Source organism: Acanthaster planci, linkage group LG12 (genome assembly GCF_054643075.1).
Source record: "Acanthaster planci isolate LZ-2023a linkage group LG12, COTS_SCS, whole genome shotgun sequence".
Lineage (NCBI taxonomy): Eukaryota > Metazoa > Echinodermata > Asteroidea > Valvatida > Acanthasteridae > Acanthaster > Acanthaster planci.
This window is the reverse complement of record NC_141788.1, coordinates 15,857,496-15,877,525: the sequence shown is the minus strand read 5'-3', so window position 1 is coordinate 15,877,525 and position 20,030 is coordinate 15,857,496. Positions and strand designations below refer to the sequence as shown.

At 43.3% G+C, this 20,030-nt stretch overlaps 1 protein-coding gene across 2 annotated transcripts in view; it reads right to left on the bottom strand.

Annotated features, from left to right (window-relative positions):
- Positions 1 to 7,125: 7,125 nt before the first annotated feature.
- The window catches only part of trim23 (tripartite motif containing 23), a 22,472-nt gene continuing 9,567 nt past the window's right edge, over positions 7,126 to 20,030 (bottom strand). The window contains exons 7-10 of one of the 2 annotated variants that reach the window (XM_022233485.2): positions 18,951 to 19,080; positions 12,014 to 12,124; positions 10,920 to 11,044; positions 7,126 to 10,348 (exon numbers count right to left, since the gene is read on the bottom strand). In XM_022233485.2, coding sequence (XP_022089177.1) covers positions 10,169 to 10,348; positions 10,920 to 11,044; positions 12,014 to 12,124; positions 18,951 to 19,080 — 546 coding nt within the window. In that variant the 3' untranslated portion in view covers positions 7,126 to 10,168. Of the gene's footprint in view, positions 10,349 to 10,919; positions 11,045 to 12,013; positions 12,125 to 13,498; positions 15,543 to 18,950; positions 19,081 to 20,030 lie in introns of those variants that run through there. The other variant, XM_087144549.1, reaches the window with a different exon arrangement.

Genomic DNA, 20,030 nt, shown 5'->3' with positions numbered 1-20,030 from the left:
AGACATAAAAGGCCGCCCGAATATGTGTTGGAGTCGCCCGCTTGCACTTTTCTGGTGGGGTTGTCCCCGTGCCCCGTTCTGTCACGTGACACTCAGGTTCCAGACACCATATTTCCATGACATGTCGAGATGAATATTCCTCAATCGAATTCAATCTCTTTTGGGGACTGATTTTTCCACTCTGAGCGTAAATAGCTATGGACAAGAAATGCTTATTTTTTTTGTTCTGGTTGAAATTATTTCGGTGACAGGACGGCTCTTGAACCATGAGCAATTCAGACACCAAAACGGCATCGGCAGTTTGTTAAAACTATTAGACTCATGCATTTCTAGAGGCATGAGTCTAATAGTCTAGTCTATTTTTCCAAAGACAGTGAGCGGAACGTCAATTATTGTTTTGCGTTTGTTTCTATAGAATCTTATTTTTTGAACAGGATGATGTGACCATCACTGGCGTTTTGTGCGGATGAGCGCTAGTCCTTCGGATTACTTCACGGTTTCGACAAAATTACACGCGCCCTTATAATAAGATTGTACACGCGTAATAGACTTGCTCGCATTCTTTTTTGGCTCGTTGTAAGCACAAAGCTCACGTGATGAGCAGATTCGAAAATCTGGGGCCTCCTGCTCATCCCTCAGGGCTTGTCAACCACGACAAATTTTGCTTAGTGGGCAATCGGCAACTGGGCCCTCGCCCTAGACGGTCAGAACTGATGAATCGGCATTGAGTCGTGTATCGAACCACACGCCAAGCTACACCCTGCAACCTGTACACGGAAGAAAGTACGTCAGCACAGAGCTAGAGCACTTGCCTGGCAAACACCGGGCAGCAGGTTCAACCAAACTTGCCGCTAGCCTCAGGCCGCCCGTACCATACCTTGCCCAACAAACTAAAGCTGTGGTTTTCCCTCTGTCATAATCCCCTTCTATTTTTCTGGCGAATAATTATGATTTGACATGACCGCTGTAACAGCCACGATAAAGGCCCGAAGCCTTCTCCCCCCCCTTTTTCAAGTGATTTTTGTCAGGACAGAATTAACGACAAGGCAGACAGTTTTTCTTTCATACGTCCAGGAGTTCAGCGATTATCATGATTAGTGGCCCTAAGTCGCAGGGCCGAACAACGCTGAACCGGAAACCCGGAGCACTTGTGGTTGTGGGGATTAACAAATCTTTGGGTCACTTTCGGATGTTTTTGTTGACTGGAAAGTCATATTTTGCTAACCTTAAAAGTGCAGCCGATCTGTCCCCAGTCACGTGGCCTGCATTGTTCAACTGTGAGCGGCGCTTTGAAGAGAAGCGGTAACTATGTTACAAACTAACAAACAACTCCGGCGATGACAGAAAAATAACAGCCGGCTAGTAGTCTGTCTAGATGCATCAGACAAACAGTACATTCACACTTGTGGTTCGAGTGATTAAAACTAACTGTTATTTACTCTGTTAGCTCAGCCCAAATTCTATGTCTAAATTCCGGCTTTTTTCTCAATTATTTGGTAAAATAAAGCATTCTGTGGTAAAATAACCGGATATCTCAAAACTTGTGGGACTCACTGGATTACATTTTGCACACAAACCAAAATCGAAAAACACCAATGACAGAGCCGAATTCCACAATAACACGAGCAGGATCGACGGATGAGAAATTACATCTCTCCAACGCATTACTTGTGGTACTATTTGTTTCCATTTTCAGACTTCAATATTTTTCTGGCGACACTTAGCATAAGTAAATCCTAGAATTTGTTGAACTTTCATAGGTATGTATTGTCGATCACTCAAGTTTCCCGTTGAGTGTGTTTGTCAACATTTCTACTGGTAAAGGAAATAACTTCAACAGGAAACCCAAAAAGCCACCCTCACACGCAAATAAAGTGTTTCATAATTTCATATAGATAGAAAATGCCCAATTCAAGTGTCCGCTTCGTTGAATTATGTTTCAGAAATCAAAGCTTTTTAAAACGTGTTGTCAAACATAATCTCATTAATTATTAAAATACAAATCTTGTGCACGACATTAATATTCGTACGCTGGTGGCAAGTCGTTACTTGAAGTAATTAAACCATTTTGGGGCATGCCAGATGATTGTGTATGCTTGCCATTGTACATGCAAGCGGCTTGGATATCCCGTGCGCCAATTAAGGCCTACACTGATACTCCTGTCAAAATACACGAATACTACATGAAAATACACAAGTCGGCGACCGTGGCGTTGATTGGGCCGAGTGCCGGATTACTGGCCGCGAGCTCAACCGCCCGGGCAGGCCCGTTTATCAAGTGTTTACCCGCTGGTCGCTTCATTCGTCGCAGGAAACCCCCGGTCCCGTGTAACATCAGAATCCGCGGGAGTCGCAGTTGTCGTCATTTCGCTCGGTTTCAACGGCCGGGTTCCTATCTTCTCTCTGCCCCCCCCCATCCCTTGGCTATCCCTTGAGCGCGTAAACACGCTACAAAACTAACATCTTTGGAGTCTCTTAGACTTGGAGGAGGGGTGCTTTGGTGCTGAATGGGCAGTACGGAATGGAGGAAATTGTCTTTAGGTGGTGATGACTTGAGGAAGAAGAAACGTGGGTGATGACGACAGTAATGCAAGTGCTTGGTGGTTATTGTGTCAATAGTTTTGCAGGTGGTATGGTTGTGAAAGTGAGCAAAACGAACGCGAGGACGGTACTAAGTGTCACTATGATGGTGAAAATGCCAACAACGGTAAAGTGGACCGTGAAACAATGTTAACTTCAAGAAGACAGTGAATGTATCCTTCGTAATTTTGTTTTCTTTTTTCAAAACCGATAAGCCTCCGCCAGTTCTCAAATTGAAAAGCACACAAGTGGTGCTCTCTTAATAGCAAGCAATACACTTTGAATAGAAACGTTGAGTAATTTTATCCATGCACATGGAACTCCGTTGCGCTGTCTTTTCTCGGTGTAAGTACAGCTGGAGGGGAAAAAAGAGAAGAAATCAAGACACGTCAATGAAAAAAAAAACATCCATCTTAGAGAAAAGCCAATTCCGTTCTTCATTTTTAGTCCTTTCCTGTTTAGCTTGTTTGCCCAAGCAAGTATCGGCAGTTACTCAAATAGCCGAAGGTAGGCCTGGATATGCGTGTATACACTAACGGTTCAGTTTTCTCTACGATTGTTGACAGAACTCGGGACATCGACACCCGCCCAAGTGTGCCCAAATAAACTCCGACGAAACTCCGATTTTCGGCTGCGATTTCAAGGATTCTTCTGGCGGGACAGGACCGACAGTTCTTGGGCAGTTCTCAGGGTGTCGGCTGGCGAGGAGCGTATTTGGCCGTGAGCGCGTAAACCACACGCGGGATACTGTATCAGAGTGGCTTTAGCTTCTACGTAGCATTTTCCCCTGTACGCTAAAATCAACTAGGCTTGAGTTGAAAAGGGAAGCTTATGAAAATTTTGAAAGTCTGGAAGACCGTTAAGTCTCACTTACTTATAGTCTTTCACCAATGTAAACTTGGTTCAAAATTGATTGTGGAGTGCATTTTTCAAACCACACAGACGTTCGGTGGCATTTTTAGCAGCATAATAATCGTTGTCATGCATATAATTATGTTTATCTAATATTTTTAAGGAGCCGAATTTTGAAAATGGTCTTTTATGGCTTCACCGCAACCTCAACGGGAAGGAATTCACAATCAAATCCGTGTACGTGTATGTGTTTCCATAGAATCACAACATGATGATCTTTGAGGCTTAACACTGGCTTTATTTTGTGTACTGCGCTCTCAACATTCCCGTTTGCCCAAGCCCCAGGAGCTGTCAGCGAGCGGTGGCCGAGGCAGACGCGGGTGAAAAGAACCAGTTGCCCCCGTCTGTCCGAAGGGGGGATGGGCGTAAATCGTTTAACACCATGAAGTAATACGCTGTGAGTTTATGAGGGTATAGTATTTCATCCGCCCCCGTGGATTTGTGTTTAAACTTGAGGATCGAGGGCCCCCGTAGGGGCATAGTTTCACATCCGTCGGTTTTGTTATGCTTTGTTTTGTTTTCAACAACAATTTTCTGATGCAAGGGGAAAACAGTGACCTTCTGATCGGCCAGAGATAAGCAGACTCCCACCATGGACGAAGCTGACACGTTTATTCGCCACAAACTGAAAAGAAAACGAAGCGTTAAAATCCTTTCGCTCATAACATTCCGTTTTCTGTTATGAGCAGGTGCTGCGGCGCATGCGTCGTGAAGATTTTTAAGAGGGACTGCCCACACTTTCGGATAGTTCGTATTCCTTAGCCGATCCCGGGAGCGGGGTTTGGAGGGGCGGCCGGAATGTTTGGAAGAGGTTTGGTGTTTCTGTTCGCCCGCTCAATCGTTTTTTATCTTTATTAACATTTCGACTGTTTCAGACAGCTAATTGTTGAATGCACGTGTAGAAATCGTGGGTAAACTGAAACTCGAATTGACATCCAAAAGTTAACGCAGTACGCGTGGTAATTATCGGAAAAAGACATAGCGCCACCTAGTGCTAGAAAAGCGTAAGTTTCTCACCCACCACCGTAAGTAATCATCTCCTATCAACAGCCTCATTGTATTTTCATCTCAAAACTCTTTTGTGGACTGTTGCGAAGGTAATCTACACCAGTATCGCAGCGGCTTACTCTCTGGGGACTAGAAGTCTTAGGGTAAAAATCACTCTTGAAATAGTTTGAAAATAAAGCTCTTCCAGTGGAAACTCGAGTAAAATCTCGATCTATTGGCGTGAAAAAATTTCCCTCGAATTGAGAAACTTCAGTGCTCACAGAATGCACGTGACTGCCTTTACATAGTCCAGATGAATTCTGAACTTGTCGTTGCTCAAAGCTATCACTGAACACACTGCATGCTAAAGACCGGATACCAAGTGATTTAGAGCCTAACCAGGCTGAGGTTCCAACCTCTAGCCAACCGCTTCCCTCGTAAAAACGATGGCATGTACGGATAATATACGGCCGCGGCATCTGAGGTACATAGCACGCCAAAAGGTATTGGGGGAAGGGGGGCTTTTCCTGGGGTCGTCGAGTCCGGAAGGTTAACTGGCCACAGCACCTGATCCTGTCAGATCGGTTGACGGGTACAGCTCCCAGGCAGACCACCGTCCCTGGCGGGTAGTAAAGAGGGCGAGAAAGTGGCAAACATGTCGCACTGTTGCCATTGCGTGTTTGACGATAACACCCCCTTTTTGCCCAGCAGGACGGCCGGCCAGCGGTTGATGATCTTACCGGAAAACCTTCCCAGGACAAACATGTCGACGAAGCAGTAAATCAGAACAGTTAAGGACTTGGACTTGTTCTTAACCTCTTGGCAAAACGGTCTTTCCCGTTTTGATGATCTTTAACTTTTCCACGCTTCACTCTCCCTTTGTTTTTGTCTTGGAGTAGTATACCCAAGGAACCTACACGCTGTGTGAGATGAAAGCACGTAGTGAAGTCACCTCCCCTCTTTTCATGCCGTTCTTTCTGAACTATAGACTGCCTTGTCTTGCTACTGCGCATCTTGTACTGGGCTGTCCTTTTTGTGTTTGGGTAGGTTGGGGAATGAAAAGTGGGCGTAGCTTAACTCAAAGAGGAAGGGGTTACATACACGTCAACACCTAAACAAACGATGTTTATGCAAGTAACACCCTGTGGTAAGATTTATTCTTCAGTCTTGTTCGTTGGTTCATGCGGTCGCAGGGTGCCCAGTTGTTTCCTTCTTTGTCAAACCATGGGTCGAACCGTCTGCTGATATACTTTGCTCCCACAGGGCGAGGCACGAAGGCAGGTGAACATTAACTCCTCTATAATGGATCTCATTCACTCTACCGTTTTAGAGTGATGATCCCACGCACCACATTAAGACTCATCACTTTGCACGTGCATAAATTTCTCAAGTTCAATGCCGACATATCAATTCCTTTGAGGGGAGGTTCACCCCTCGGCCGAGCGCGATGCAATTAGTCGGTCTCGATCTCGGCGATTTTATGGGGCTCACCCAACAAAGCACCTGGCCGTCGTACCGATTAGATCCCCCGTGGGGCCCACCCCTCAGGATCCGGAGACAGTTTCACACCTTGGCAGGGACACCCCCCCCCGCTCACTTTAATATGTCTTTGAGGATGTCTTTTTGATTCCAATCTCTTCCTTCTGTTGGCGTTTCTTGCTTTCGTCGGCAACAGTTTAACTTTCAAAGGGGGGCCGAGATTTACGAGCCGCGGACGGTTTGATGCGTTCTCAAGGAAGCCGCCGCAGTGCTCGAGTGCCGAGCAGGTTAGGGTCCGGGGTGATCTCAGCGTCTGTACATTATCCAGAAGTTTCTCATCTTTCTTATTTTTTGTCTCTGAAGAGCTCCCGAGTTCCCTGACCAATTAGCAGCTATGACGCAGTGATATATCTGTGACACTGACCTGTGAGACAGGGTCAAAATCATGAACTGGGGCTCGCTCATACCGACGCGGCCTATTGGGCCTAAACATTGGTGGCGCTAGTTCTAGAACTTTCAGCTGAGGTAATCGTGTGTACGACTTACATCTCGTGTACGAGTTGGACAAGGAGAATTTTGTACCATATCCCTACTACGGCTTATTAGGGATATGGTGAGCTAATACCGGTTCTTTTCAGAACCACCACTCTTATTGAAGAGACCGATTTTATGTGGTGTACCCGCAAAACTTCGTTCTCCATACAGCTTCGTGGTGGAGTATTTCCTTCAAAAAAGTTTGAGAAAGGCATTTTGCCCTTCCCAGTGCCAGTATGGGCGGTCAGGACGGACGACCACGGGGGGGGGGGACTTTTGGATGCAAAACTGGGATGGGCTTGCACATACCCCGCCTAGCGCCCTTGCATAATGGAACTTTAACATGGGAAATCATTTGTTGTCCAGCACTTAGGTAGGCCGGCCTCGCCGATAAACAGACTACATGTATTGCTGAGTTGAAATTTAACAAATGCAAGCAGTAGTTATTACAAACAGGCCTCTACTAAAAGTGAAGCTAAACATCTGTTCCAACTTTTCATCACCCTCTTCTGTGTAATCAATTTAAAAATTGCGTACAATCACATTCTCCTTGACGCTGTCCTCACAAGATCGGTAAGCCTGTTGTCTGGAGCTGGTCACAACAGTTCAAAGACTGTCTCAAGAAACACTGTCTTCATTCTCATATCTTTCCAGACTTTGTTTTTACTTGAAAGTGAATCGATTATACTTGATTTACTCTCAGAAGCCCCACCCCAACACTTAACAGTAACTATCCCCCAAAAGGAGAACAAGTCAATTTCAACTTCTTTTTTACTTCCAACTATTCATGTTGATCAATGATTCTAATCTAATATACAAAAAAGGTCCAGTGACACAATGTTGCAGCCATGTGACAGATAACATACAATTCAAACTGTCTTACACTAATATGAATACTCTTCATAAAGTTCAAATACAATGTAATACATACCCAATGATTGTAACTCTGCATTACATAAGTATCAAAAATCACATATACTATTACACACACACTTTAAACTTCCTGTTCCTCGACCTGTAAAGCGCTCTTGAATGTTACTACAGTCATTTGCAAAAGTTTAAGACCACCTTGAATTTTATTGGTATTTCTGTCACTGGGCCTGCATTACACTGTCTCATTGAATGATTACTTAACATGATTTTACAGTGGTGCATAACATCAGTGTAGTGCTATATACCCATTTGAATGAAATTTTTTGCAAAGGCAGGTTTTGTATGACATTTTGTCGGCAAGGCAGCATGGGTAAAAAAAGCCAGTCTAAGTAATCCGAAATAAGGGATGGCACACGGAATATTAGACGGTTAACATCTCAAATCATGGAAAGTAGTCAAAAATGTTCAACCAAGGTACCAACGTTACACATTGAAAATAAACATCAGTTGCCATGATTGATTGGTTTAAGTTTGTTTTTTTCCTTCAGGTCAATGCATTTTCTACGGGTGGTCCTAAACTTTTGCAAATGACTGTACAAGTAACAAATAATGTATTAACACAACTTGTTGCCGAATGCTTCAAAATATTTTTCAGTCCGACAAAAAAAGTACCTATGCATGCCTACAAAACAGCTTCGTATCCACTTCAACCTGTTTCAACAAGATCCCTGAAACTAAGGTAAGGTACGTCTGCTACAAGTGTACAACTGATTAAGTTGTAACTAATGAATGAAATAAATGAGAAAAAAAAAAAGAATTTCCTCCATTAAACAATAATGCACAACAGCTGTAAATGTTCAAATATAATTCAGATAAATCTTCCGTATCCGTAAGTTCTAGAGATGTCTTTGTGGCGTGACAGTTACGTTTCTATTCTATGACATCGAACTGATAAACTTGAATCTTTGTCAGCTTCAAGTACAAGTGATATATGCTAGAGGAAATGTAATGTACAACCTTATCACTGTTATGTTTCATGACCAATTTCCGCTGTTGGAGTCAACATGGTCAGCGATTAAGGACAATTTGTAAGCTCTGTGATTTATTGACAGACAGGAGGGCTTTAAATGTTGGTAATAGTTATTATAATTATTAATCTCAAACCAGGATGCACATGTTAATCGCACCACAAGATCTCCTTTGATTTCATATTTCAATATCATCAAACAAGGCAAGAAGCCATACTGTTGTGGTATAATATCTTATTCTTGTGCTGCTTTTCTTACATATATCGACACAGCTTACAGGAAATGTTAACATTGATCAAGCCTTTACCACCCACTTAAAACTGAAATTTTAAGATCAGTTATCCAATTGTTCAGGATTCTGCAATAAATTTGATAAATTAATAGAGATGATCACCATATACAGAAAACAAATCTGTTAAGGAATAAATAGCACGAACAGGTGCACTTTCAGTGACACCATAATTATGTTCAATAAAAATATTAAAAAGAGACTATAAAGATTATATGCAGAAGATGGCAGTTAAGATTGTAAATGGGAAGGGTTGAGGAAAGCCCCCCCACCAATAAAGTTGGCTGTGTCAGCTTAAGTTGTCTCCGAGCAATCAGCCTCGGGTTGAAGTGCACCCTCAACGGCAAAGAAGATACGGCCTGATGGGAAGTTTTCTGAACAATCTCCTGCACACGCCTGGTGCAAAGACCGCACATGCCAATCGCAGACGCCTCAACTTGAAAGTTAAGACGCCTCAACTTGAAAGTTAAGACGTCTATTCCAACAGAAATTGGTTGTGCCTCCTCAGTGCATCTCACACCAAACACGCCCCAACAAAGGGCCATGTAAGCGCACTGAGTTTCCATCATAGGCCATCTCTGTCATGTAAAAACACGCTCGGTGTGGATAGGGGAAATAACTTCATTTGCTTTGCATATGCTACAGCCCTCTTGTGTTGAAAGGACATCCACTGATGGAAGCTTCTTGACTATGGCTGTGCTCAGATAAACTGGCTGTGGCCGTGAACAGCATATGCGTTGTGTGTTATTTCCAGCCACAGCTGCTACATTGGGACACAGTCAAATTAGACTGGAGACCTGATCTGAAGGGGACATCTATGATTTCATGGGTTGCAATGCACCATGGCAACCCTTCCTTCCCTGTGGGTGACCTTAGGGGCCAGAGGTTATCACAGCAGGTAGCTGCCTCACGGAGGCTTTGCACCTGTGATGTTCTCATCCACACTCTCAGAGAGGGTGTGAGTACAAAGGGTTCCCTTACGTGCGTTCTGATGGTTCAACAGGCTGGTGTTGGCATCACTGCACAAGGTCATTCACCAACAATCCAAGGCCTTTCTGAACAACCCCTTACATGGGGCTTATTTGCTTCTGCCTGCAGTATGAGACTAGTAGAGACTTCCATGTCATGTATATACAAACATCCCAAACCCAACTTTTGAGTGGACGAATCTGGTGACCTTGGCAACACCATCACTGGTCATGTGCAGTGGCCCCCCCACCAAAGTTGGTAAGCAATATTATAACTATTTTATGCAGCCACTGTACTGAGATAGTCACTCAGTACAAGATGTGGAACAGCTGCATTCAAGATCTTTAGCTTAGTGTTCAACTTTTGATACAACTATTATGAACGGCAATTGTAAGAGACCTCACATTTCAAAGTTACACTTTATCCATAAAAGCCAAGTCACTGAAAGCTCAATGTACGTAATGCATAGAAACGTGGAATTTTACAAATCAATCAAAACAAATAATGAAAAGCTATTTCAGGCAAGGTCAACGACCCCGGCAGCGATCAGTTGCCGGGACAACCAGTCCAGCCCCTCCAGCAGCCCGGCTCCGGTCTGGGCGTCGCTAGGCTGAATGCACCAGTTGCGGCCACAGCAGAGCTTGTGCAGGCCAAGACGCTCAGAGATGGTGTCGACGCTGAGAGCTTGCGGGTTATCCTGCAATGAGGACAGACAATCGTCCAATCACATCTTGACCAGGGGAGGGGGAGGTGGCCAATTTCAGGCTCTATCCTACAGACTCTGAGCAAAAGTGACCTTCTCAATGGTGACAATAAAGGGAAGTGGAGGGTACTTGTACATCAGTGCCATCACATGCTCACACTCATACGTGTTATGCTAGGCTCCTCTGGGATTTGTGCACATTCAAATGAAAACTGCTCGTGAGTGGTTCATGTGTCTGATGCCTAGCACCGGCATATAGTGGTGTCCTTCACGCAGCGGCTCTTCTGCATAGGTACACTGGCACCATTTGCTGTTCCAACACCGGATTCATATTACAAACTCGTTAGACATGGTATTTTTCAAGTTTGGATTTAGGTGGTGTGATGAAATTTAGGGGTGTAAATAGACATTTTGGCTAATGAACAAGTTAAGACTTCAACCTGTGGACAAAAACTTGAGAACTGTGATAACAGAGTCTCCCTTTCTCTCATGTGATCTAGCAGGTGTCACAATTGTTAATCAATCTTGTGGACTTAAAACTTGGTGCGTCATCAATCTGCCTCACTTGTTTGTTGGCAAAGATGAGGAGCAGCGAATCCTTGAGCTGTTTCTCCGACATGAGCGCCGCCAACTCGTCAGAGACCTCGTCCAGTCTCTCTGTGTCCGTCGAGTCAATCACAAACAGCAGAGCTGCGAATGGGGGGGGGACAGAAAGGGACAAAGTTGGTTTCACTTGGAACTGACCTGTGCTAACAAAACCTCCCTGGGCAGAGACCTTCCTAAAATCTCCCAGAGCCACCCCTGCCCAGCAAATCAACACCACCATTCTTTCTATTTTAAAGACCATCAAAGTCATGTACAGGATACTAGGGCTGGCCTCTAACGGTAAAGGATCTTCCAAGACATTTGAGTACATGTTGCAGGATCTTGGGGTTGGAAGGTTTTAACAAATCTAATTTTCTCTGTGTGAAAAAAATCTATGCAGATGAGGCTTTGTAACATGCTCGAATAGTTTGACTTTTCCAACAGCCTGTCTGAAAAGTGTTACCAGTTTCAAGGGTATAAATGATTCTCGCAGGCGTCCACCATTCCACCAGTTAGTTTCAAATTCAATTCCACTTAGTTCAATTCAAATTAGTTTTGAGTCAAGTATTTTTATTTATTCATCAAGAAAGGGGATTAAAAATAGGCTGAAATGCATGACTGAGTAATTGTGACCACACATCGTCAACGCACACGCAGCCTTAGGGATGTGAACCAGCCAACTGAGGTGCAGCATTCCGCAAGTCCCAGGTTCTGACCCCACTCCAGTCATTACAAACTCCCTTGAACTCCTTGCTTCAGCAGCGGGAACAAACTAATCCAAGGACAGATGCCAACATCCCAATGCTGTGGCAACCACACTCAGGTGTATATTGCAAGTAATCTTAAGTTTGAGGTGTGCATATATCATTGAGAGGCCACAATTCCCTAATAGTCAATGAAGTTCTCTAACATGAGTGCACAGCAGGTGCATGAATATATAAAAACTCAACTGACAGCCTCTGATGGTGGCTGGTTTAGTCTACGTCTGCCAGGCTAAAATCGAAACCATGTTTATTTCATTCTGCCTTGCAATTCAGTTCCGGATGTGTATCAGTCGCAAGCCTTAAACCTCACCCTGCGTGTTGAAGTAGTAGTGTTTCCACAACGGTCTCAGTTTGGTGTCTCCCCCGACGTCCCAAATGGTGAACTTCACATTCTTATACTCGACTGTTTCCACATTGAAACCTGTCAATCAGTATACAGCATTGACATTAGCAATCGCATTCCAAAAACAAGACAAAACCCCCCCAAAATAAGGATAATAATAGTAACTGAAAAAAAAAAAAAGACACAGCATGTATTTCATTCACTGTTAGTAATTTCCCTGAATTGGTGGAAGTTTTCTTTGAGCTATCATAATGTTTCTGCCTAGCAACCAAACAATGAAATGACGGAAAGAAAACTTGATAAGCACTAATGAAGTCTATTCTGAATAAACATGTATGCAGATAACAAATTTCTGAATCAATATCTGCAGGCTTCGCTGTTAACTTTGTTACGGGACGCTCCAAATTCCCCTTGAAAACATCGGTGGAATCCTTCCGGTGAGTAAGCTTCCTCTGCAATTCAATTCGACACAATATTCTTGGTGGCAAACTTGATCAGTCACGAACACAGATGCAGAAAAAGGGTCTTTCTGCCTTTCTCCTTGTTCCTTTTTTTCATTCACTTTCTTCTTTGATCTCACGGCGGCAGAGGGAAAAATGCAAAAATTTATCAGTTTTGTGATATAATTTTTCGACTTCCTTCTTTTCCCTCATCAGTAATTTCATTTGGCATGCTCCACAAACACACGCCGCAAGAACGCCAAAGTGAGACTCTGTTTTTTATTTCTATCTCTCTTTTTTTTTCTCTCTCTCTTTTGTGATACATTATTGTCTGTGTTGACTAACAATACCCGAGGCTTTGAGTGCACTGGAGACGTGGATGCCATGGTGGGGGTGGGTGGGTGTGGGGGGGGGATTGAAGAGCTGATAAGTAGGGTAGGGGTGAGGGTGAGAGACACAGGTTTTGCACAATGTAACAGGACACCATTTACCAGAAGTGCTTCAGTTTTATACTATACATTGTTTCTTGCAGGATGTGGGGCCCACAAAGGCCACAAATAACCCACTCAGTAAATAATGCTTGATAAAATTTGGCAGTGGTCCTGACAACGCTTTGAATTCTGTTACCATGAACCACAAACCCCAGATGCGCAAACAGGCATAATGTGGTACATGAATGGAGACAGCAAGGGCAAATAGCCCTGAATCTGTCTGCATGGCACCCTGTCATAGCGAACCAAATTTACGGCCAGCCCGACAGTCCTGCTACTGCCATGGCTCGGAGCTTCGCAGCACAGGCCATGGGAGAGCTGCATATCCCAAACCAAGCAGATGGCAATGGTTGGCATGAGGTGTCCCCAGGAAGTCGATGCATAGTACAAGAGGCCAAGTTAACCCAAATGCATTGGATTATCAAATGCACTCGCTGCAGTTTGACACAATGAATTGGAACCCTGGAAATGGCCACAGAGAGCGACCACCGTGAACTCAACAAAAAGCTTGCATATCTCCATTCTGTTTTTTTGTGTGGGGGGGGGAACTTGAGATTTGAAGCTTTTCATGGTGGAGGTTAGCAAGTAAACTAGATAGATTTGCGGTAGCGCCAAGGATATATATCTTTTTTTGAGTATGTGCGGTTCTGAAAGAACTGGTGGTACCAGTACTCAACGTTTCGGACAGTATGCTCGTTCTGTCCATCGTCAGGAGACTGCAGAGGGTCCAATGACGAGGCCGGAGGGGGGGGGAACTTCCTGAGGTATACACGACATTTTGTACATACTCAGTCCCATTTCTTTCAGATGCATGTCTCTTCCTTCAAAACTCTCGACCTAATATCAGAAATATTCACTCCAACTGCGACACAAGTCTTCAAAATCAAATTCAGAGTTCAAGTAAACAAAATGATGCCCCCCCCCCACAAATAACACATCCTCGTATCTTCATGTACAAGTAATTGCTCTCATTTGAAATTTTCTCGGCAAGAAGCTTTCTCATGAGACAGAAGCGGGGACAAAAAATGAGCTTATGGTAAGTCACGCATTCCTTTTGCCTTCAAATTGTGAATTTCAAGCATCTTGTTTACAATTCTGAACAAAAAAAACATGTCTAATTAATCATCGCCTTATCCACAGAAATGAAAACAACATTTTGCCGAGATCTACTGACTGCAAGTACTATTTTCTTTAAAAACATATTACATGCACCTCTAATAAATATTGTTAAAGGATGTAAGTTGGTTTGTTTTTTTTCAAGAATTTTTAGGACCTTTGAAAAACTGGCCATCGAGCCAAACCCTGCAAAAACAACCAGGCTTCTACAATGAAGAATTAAAATCCAATATCTACAAACATGTCAGGAAAACACTATCCCTATCCTGGATTCTGGTGGATCAAGGACACTCACAACTCGCAGATGATTCTAAAGCAGTCTGAAATTAATACACAAGATAGTGTACGGAAATTCACACGCAGCTGCGATAACTTTTGCCTGATGCTAATGGAGCAGAGATTATAACAGCATTCTATTTGAATGTAGTGCTTTTTTTACATGGGTGAGTGCACCGATGCAGGTATTACAATCACAGAAGTGTATGTACCCACTCTAAGACAAATATCAACGAAGTTGACAAGAAAGTACAAGTGGACCTCCAACACAAGGTGAACGTACAATTTGCAATCCCCCTTCCTCAAAACAAATTCCTAGCCACACAGAACAAATAATCCTTTTACGCACTGTTGACAATGGACACCACGCACATCGTCACAGCGGTTGATCTTTGTCTGGGCTTATTAACAACTGTTTTCACTGGTGGCCACTACGGCCAGCTAATGATTCCAATAACCATTACTGAGATGGTGGAGATGGTGGGGAAGGGGGGGCGGAGGAATTGACACTGGACAGGATGAAAAGTACTTATTATGTGGAGAGAAACCCTTGAAGGATACCAGAACTTTCACAGCCTTACACTGTTTCCAAATGACCACTTTTTTTTGCAGTGCATATTCCGTGGACAGCAGTGTGTTCATTATTGTGTTCACACCCTTCGGACCATGATAGACACCATTAATGACATCACCCCCAATCAACGTGCACTCTCTCTCTCTCTTTTTCGCTTGCTTGCACGCTGCAATCGCGGTACCGGTCATTCAATTATTTAACCCCCCCCCCACACACACTCAAAGGAATCTACCGCTTGTTGTGCCAGCAAGTGATCCGACGTCGCTAATCAAATTGAACACTTCCCTTCGTGAAATTGTAACTTAATTTCATTAGGGGCCCCATCATTTTACACAAATTGATGATCAAGTGCATATAATAACAACTTAATCATATGCGATTATTCTACCCCCCCCCTCTCTCTCTCTCTCCCTAGTCTAACATTCTCTCTTTCGGGGGCACTGGTCACTGGATGCACTTTGGAGTATAAGGCAAGGCTAAGTGTTGTGATAACATACGCCGGCTATGACATCTGATGTCGCGGCGTACAAGGCGAGGCAAAGCTCTTTCGGGGCCCAGTGTGTTTTGCCCCGTAGCGTCCCGGGGGAGAAAGTACACAACTAGAAAAGAAAAAAAAAAAAATAAAATAAAAAGGAAAGTGCGGTCACCGGCTAAAATTTGCACGGTGTTTTGTTGTGCACAAGAGTATTTCGCACTTCAGCAAATTGAAAAGGCTAGTAATTGCAATTTAATTACAATGAGCCTGTGCATTAGAGTCACCAGCACTCACACTGAACGGCCGCGCATCAACACTGCTTCTGTTCCCTTGTCTTCTAGGTCTCTGTCTTGGTTTTCTCTCTTTTTTTCCCCCTTTTTCGTGGCTGGATGTTCTGCTGTTATTATTATCATTAGGAAACAGCAGCGGCGGTACTGCCGTTTACCATGCAGAAACTATTTGAGGAGATGAAAATGTTTAGCTGGAAGTTGTCACTAGTAAAAGCAACCAAGAGGGTTTCAATGGGGCAGAGGAAAACGTGACAACACAGTGCTTGAAACTAAGTGGAAATATCAACCCTGTTCACAAAAGAACAAAGACAAAAAGTCCTGTTCAGGCAACCAATGTGATCTCCACTCTCCCGAAAAAAACAAAGAGAGAACAAGAACAGGCATCGACACAAAACTTGCAAAGTTTCCAATTTGAAAAATTGATGACAAGAATTTCTATTGTAAGTGAAGATATTCAAAAAATTCAAACATTTTGAATAGACGAAAGTGAAGTTAGCCCTGTGTGACTTGCCAGTTTCCCAATGTGTGATGTGTATGCCATTTTCTCTTACACATCTCCACACACAAGGGAGATCGTTTCCTTGTGGCATATGATGAAATTTATTTGTCTCCTCATTGGAGGTGTTTTTGTTTGTTTGATGACCCCTTGTCAAGTATGCATTTAGCTGTCTAGAATTTTACTTATATTTTCTTGAAATATTCTTTTAGAATGCTATTTCGAAAACAAAAAACATGTATTTGAATTTCGTTCCTTTTTCATTTCATAAAATTTCACCCTCCAATATTCAAGTTTGCAGTAATATTCAAATATTCAATTAATGACTGTACTAGTACATGATCTACACAGACCTAGACCCAAGATCAACTCCTTTGCAGCACATGCACATCAAGTGCACACTGATCATGGCAGTTGAGCTACCCACATTGCTTGGCAACATCTGCACTTCCTTGTCAAAAATTCTGTGACTGAGGCTGCGACCAGCAGTTGTGGCCATAGGTGGAAACAGCACATATGCAGTTAAGCAAGCCACTGGCTAGCAGCTATGGCCACTGCTCATAGTAGAACATGTAAATGCAGAGGCACATATTAATGCCAAGCCATAGCCAGTTAATTTGGACATGACTATGGATATGTAGCATTTGGCACATTCAAAGCTCTACCAGCGCGTGTGATCCCAGAGTAAAGAGCAGTGCCTCCCCATCTAAGTGCTCTTTCACCCTGGTTATCGGATCATTCGCATACTGGTACATACGCTATTGAAGAATAGTCTGGTGCCCAACTGTGCTTTAAGCCTCTGTTAAATTAGTATCCCTTGTATAAAGGCATAGTCAATTCTACATGACATGCAACAATCTGCACTCAACAGCGCCCTCTGATCATCAGAGTACATGTACATGTATGTATACAAAGCCCCTCGGTGTGGTGATTATGTTATTGTCAGTAGACAGGGCCAGGATGCTGGGATCAGGTGGAGACACGCTGAAGACCTAAAGCATGTGTGCAGCAGTGCACGCAGAAGTCTCTGTCTTTCTTGGGTGTCTGCAAGTTTGGGTACCATTTCCACAAATTTCTCTATTCGGGGAGTCTGTGTTCTAGATGTCAGTTGTGACAGTCACCAAATGGCAAAGACATGCATGTACACATTTGGGTCATAAGCGAGCAATTGGCAAGAAGAGGAATAGCAAAGGAATGGTGTTGACTGAAGAGGTGTGCATGCAGCTACCAAACTGTGGCTAAACTATGCAACTGGAATCTTGGAGGCGTAGTAGTCTAAATGTCCTACATGTATATATGCCTCCTTTCTTTGGGTTGAGTCTTAAATGGTCAGTGCAATAGAGGTCATGCAAAAGGTTTAGTCTAGCCTATCCCGGTAAATTCTTGCCTCCGGAGGACGTGTTAAAACACATAACCTCTGCACAACTTTTTAACTACAGTGCAAGAAAACATACCTTTGTGGTTTCAGTCATTTAAAAAAATGTTTGCTCTGCTACATGTTTGTTAAAAGGTATTTCATACCTCTTTGATTACATTGTACATTTCCATATTCAAGAGTAATGTGGTTATGTCATCCCACAGAGAAAACCTCAATGTTGCACTGATTTGTTCACAAAAAATACATTTGTTGTTATAATTTCCTTTGCTTTGGTGACTCATCGTTGTTTTGAATGAATCACAATAAACCAACAAGTAACCGTTTCTCAGAAACAGTATTTCCACTGAGCAAATTTTAAACATAAAAACCCCTGAATTAAGCAGTGTCTTCCCAGACTGTCATCACATCAACAGCCCCCTGTTGTCCGAAGAATGCTTGAAACAGTGCACTTTACAATACGCTTGACCCCTTGACCTAGTTGCAGCTGTTAATGGCCAAATCTCATGCAAACATACATGTATTAAAATAAAATACCTGACAACTATTCCAAGCCATTTCTACAATAAATTCACATTCAGAGTTGTGGTTTGGATTCTGTATTTTCAGCTCCCCATACCCTCTACTATTGGAGGTGGAGGAGAGAAATATCACTGGAGAGTCGGAAATGACAATTCATCAATTTCTTGACAAAGAAATGACAGTGGGTTCATTTGAATGAAATAACACCACATTAGAATATTCATAGTGGGAGGGTACGTGTGACCTCAAATTCATCGGAGGAGCCAAAGCTGATTGGTGTGATTGCATCATCCAGTCTATGGCTGCATCCGAATCTGTTGTCTAGAGCTGGGTCTAGGTCTTCCCTCCATTGGAAATGTGCGGAGATGCGTAGACATTAGACCTAGCCGTAGCTCTGGAAGCCCGTTTCAGACGTGGACTATGCTTCATTATTAAAAGCAGTATTAAATACAACAGACCACAACAATGGCCAAAACTTGTTGTAAAAGTGTTGCCCACTGCATAGCCTGATATTGTATAGGCTAGTGTTTATTCAGTGCAGAGCAGAGTGCCCCAATATCTAAACTGTTGCAGTCTGTTGCATTTTGTTGCAACAAAGCAAGGATCTCATTTCAGCTGTGTTGGATTCTGTTGAGCCCTGGCAGGCTGCCCGCAGGGAACCCAGTGGCAGTTTAGGGCTACGCCTCCAGCTGAATTCCCGTAATACACGGCAGTAACACGGTTTCACATACATATCAAACCAATGAGCACGGGGGATGATTTGATCTGGCCAAGCATGCGGTCTCCTGATGTTCGGTTACAACTACCTGCAACCAAAGTTCTTTTTTTTTTTCACTGTGCATGACTTACCGATGGTGGGTATGGTTTGGATGAATTCGTTCTGCTTCAGTTTGAAGAGAATGGTTGTTTTGCCGGCATTGTCCAACCCCAGGACCACCACTCTCATCTCCATCTTGGGACCAATGTGTACCCTGTTATCCTGTGTGGAAACCAAAGAAAAAAATGACCGGCTGGCGATACTACGATTCGGTCACACATTGCTAAACTGACAAATATACTGGTGAACCTGGATGTTGAGGATTTTGAGTTTTTACTGAATTGTTGTAGTAAACTGTTCGTTCACAAATGCATGTAAACTGCTACGCCGAGGTCAATAGGGTCGCTCTTGTCACAGGGGCCAAGACCACCGACCCTAGACAATCTTTAGAAATCATACTGGTGGATTATAGAGGGTGCTGTCCCCCCGACCTGAATCATCTTTGATATCTAAATCATTTAAGGATCATGCGCTGAACAAACAGCCTATTTACATATATCGAAATTTTTACTGTTTAGTCTCGAGAACAATGAAATTAAATCCCCAAAGAGTCTTCCATGTTAGTAACACCTTACAGGTGTATATCAAAAAAACTAACAAGATTTGCAATGTAGCGCAGAACAATTCAATCATGCAATCTACAATGTACCCCGAGTTGAAGTGCGCCCTCACAAGTTAAGATGAGACAGGCTGGTGAGACTTTTTTCTCTGGGCTCATACATGTGAGGACCGTACACTCAAAACTGAAATTGGTCACACATGTGCAGCAAATCCTGCACAAACAAGCATAAACCTGTGTGCATGCGGTGACTTTCAACATAAGGACAAGCACTGCTATGTAGAAATACATGTACACCTTCTCTTGTTACCGCTTGGAGCGGATAGATAGACGCCATCCACCATTGCTTCTCATGAGTGCTGGTTGCTAGTAACTTTCAACAAGGCATGATTTCACAGAGCTACTAAGCACCAATTAATTCTCAGCAAATTCATGTGTTAAGCCCCCCCCCAAAAAGCCAAGAATTAGTCGCCATTAATATGCAATTCATAACATTTAGGATGGTAACCAGCTTTTGCTAAGCAAAATTTCTGGACGTAGCAAATTTGTGAAC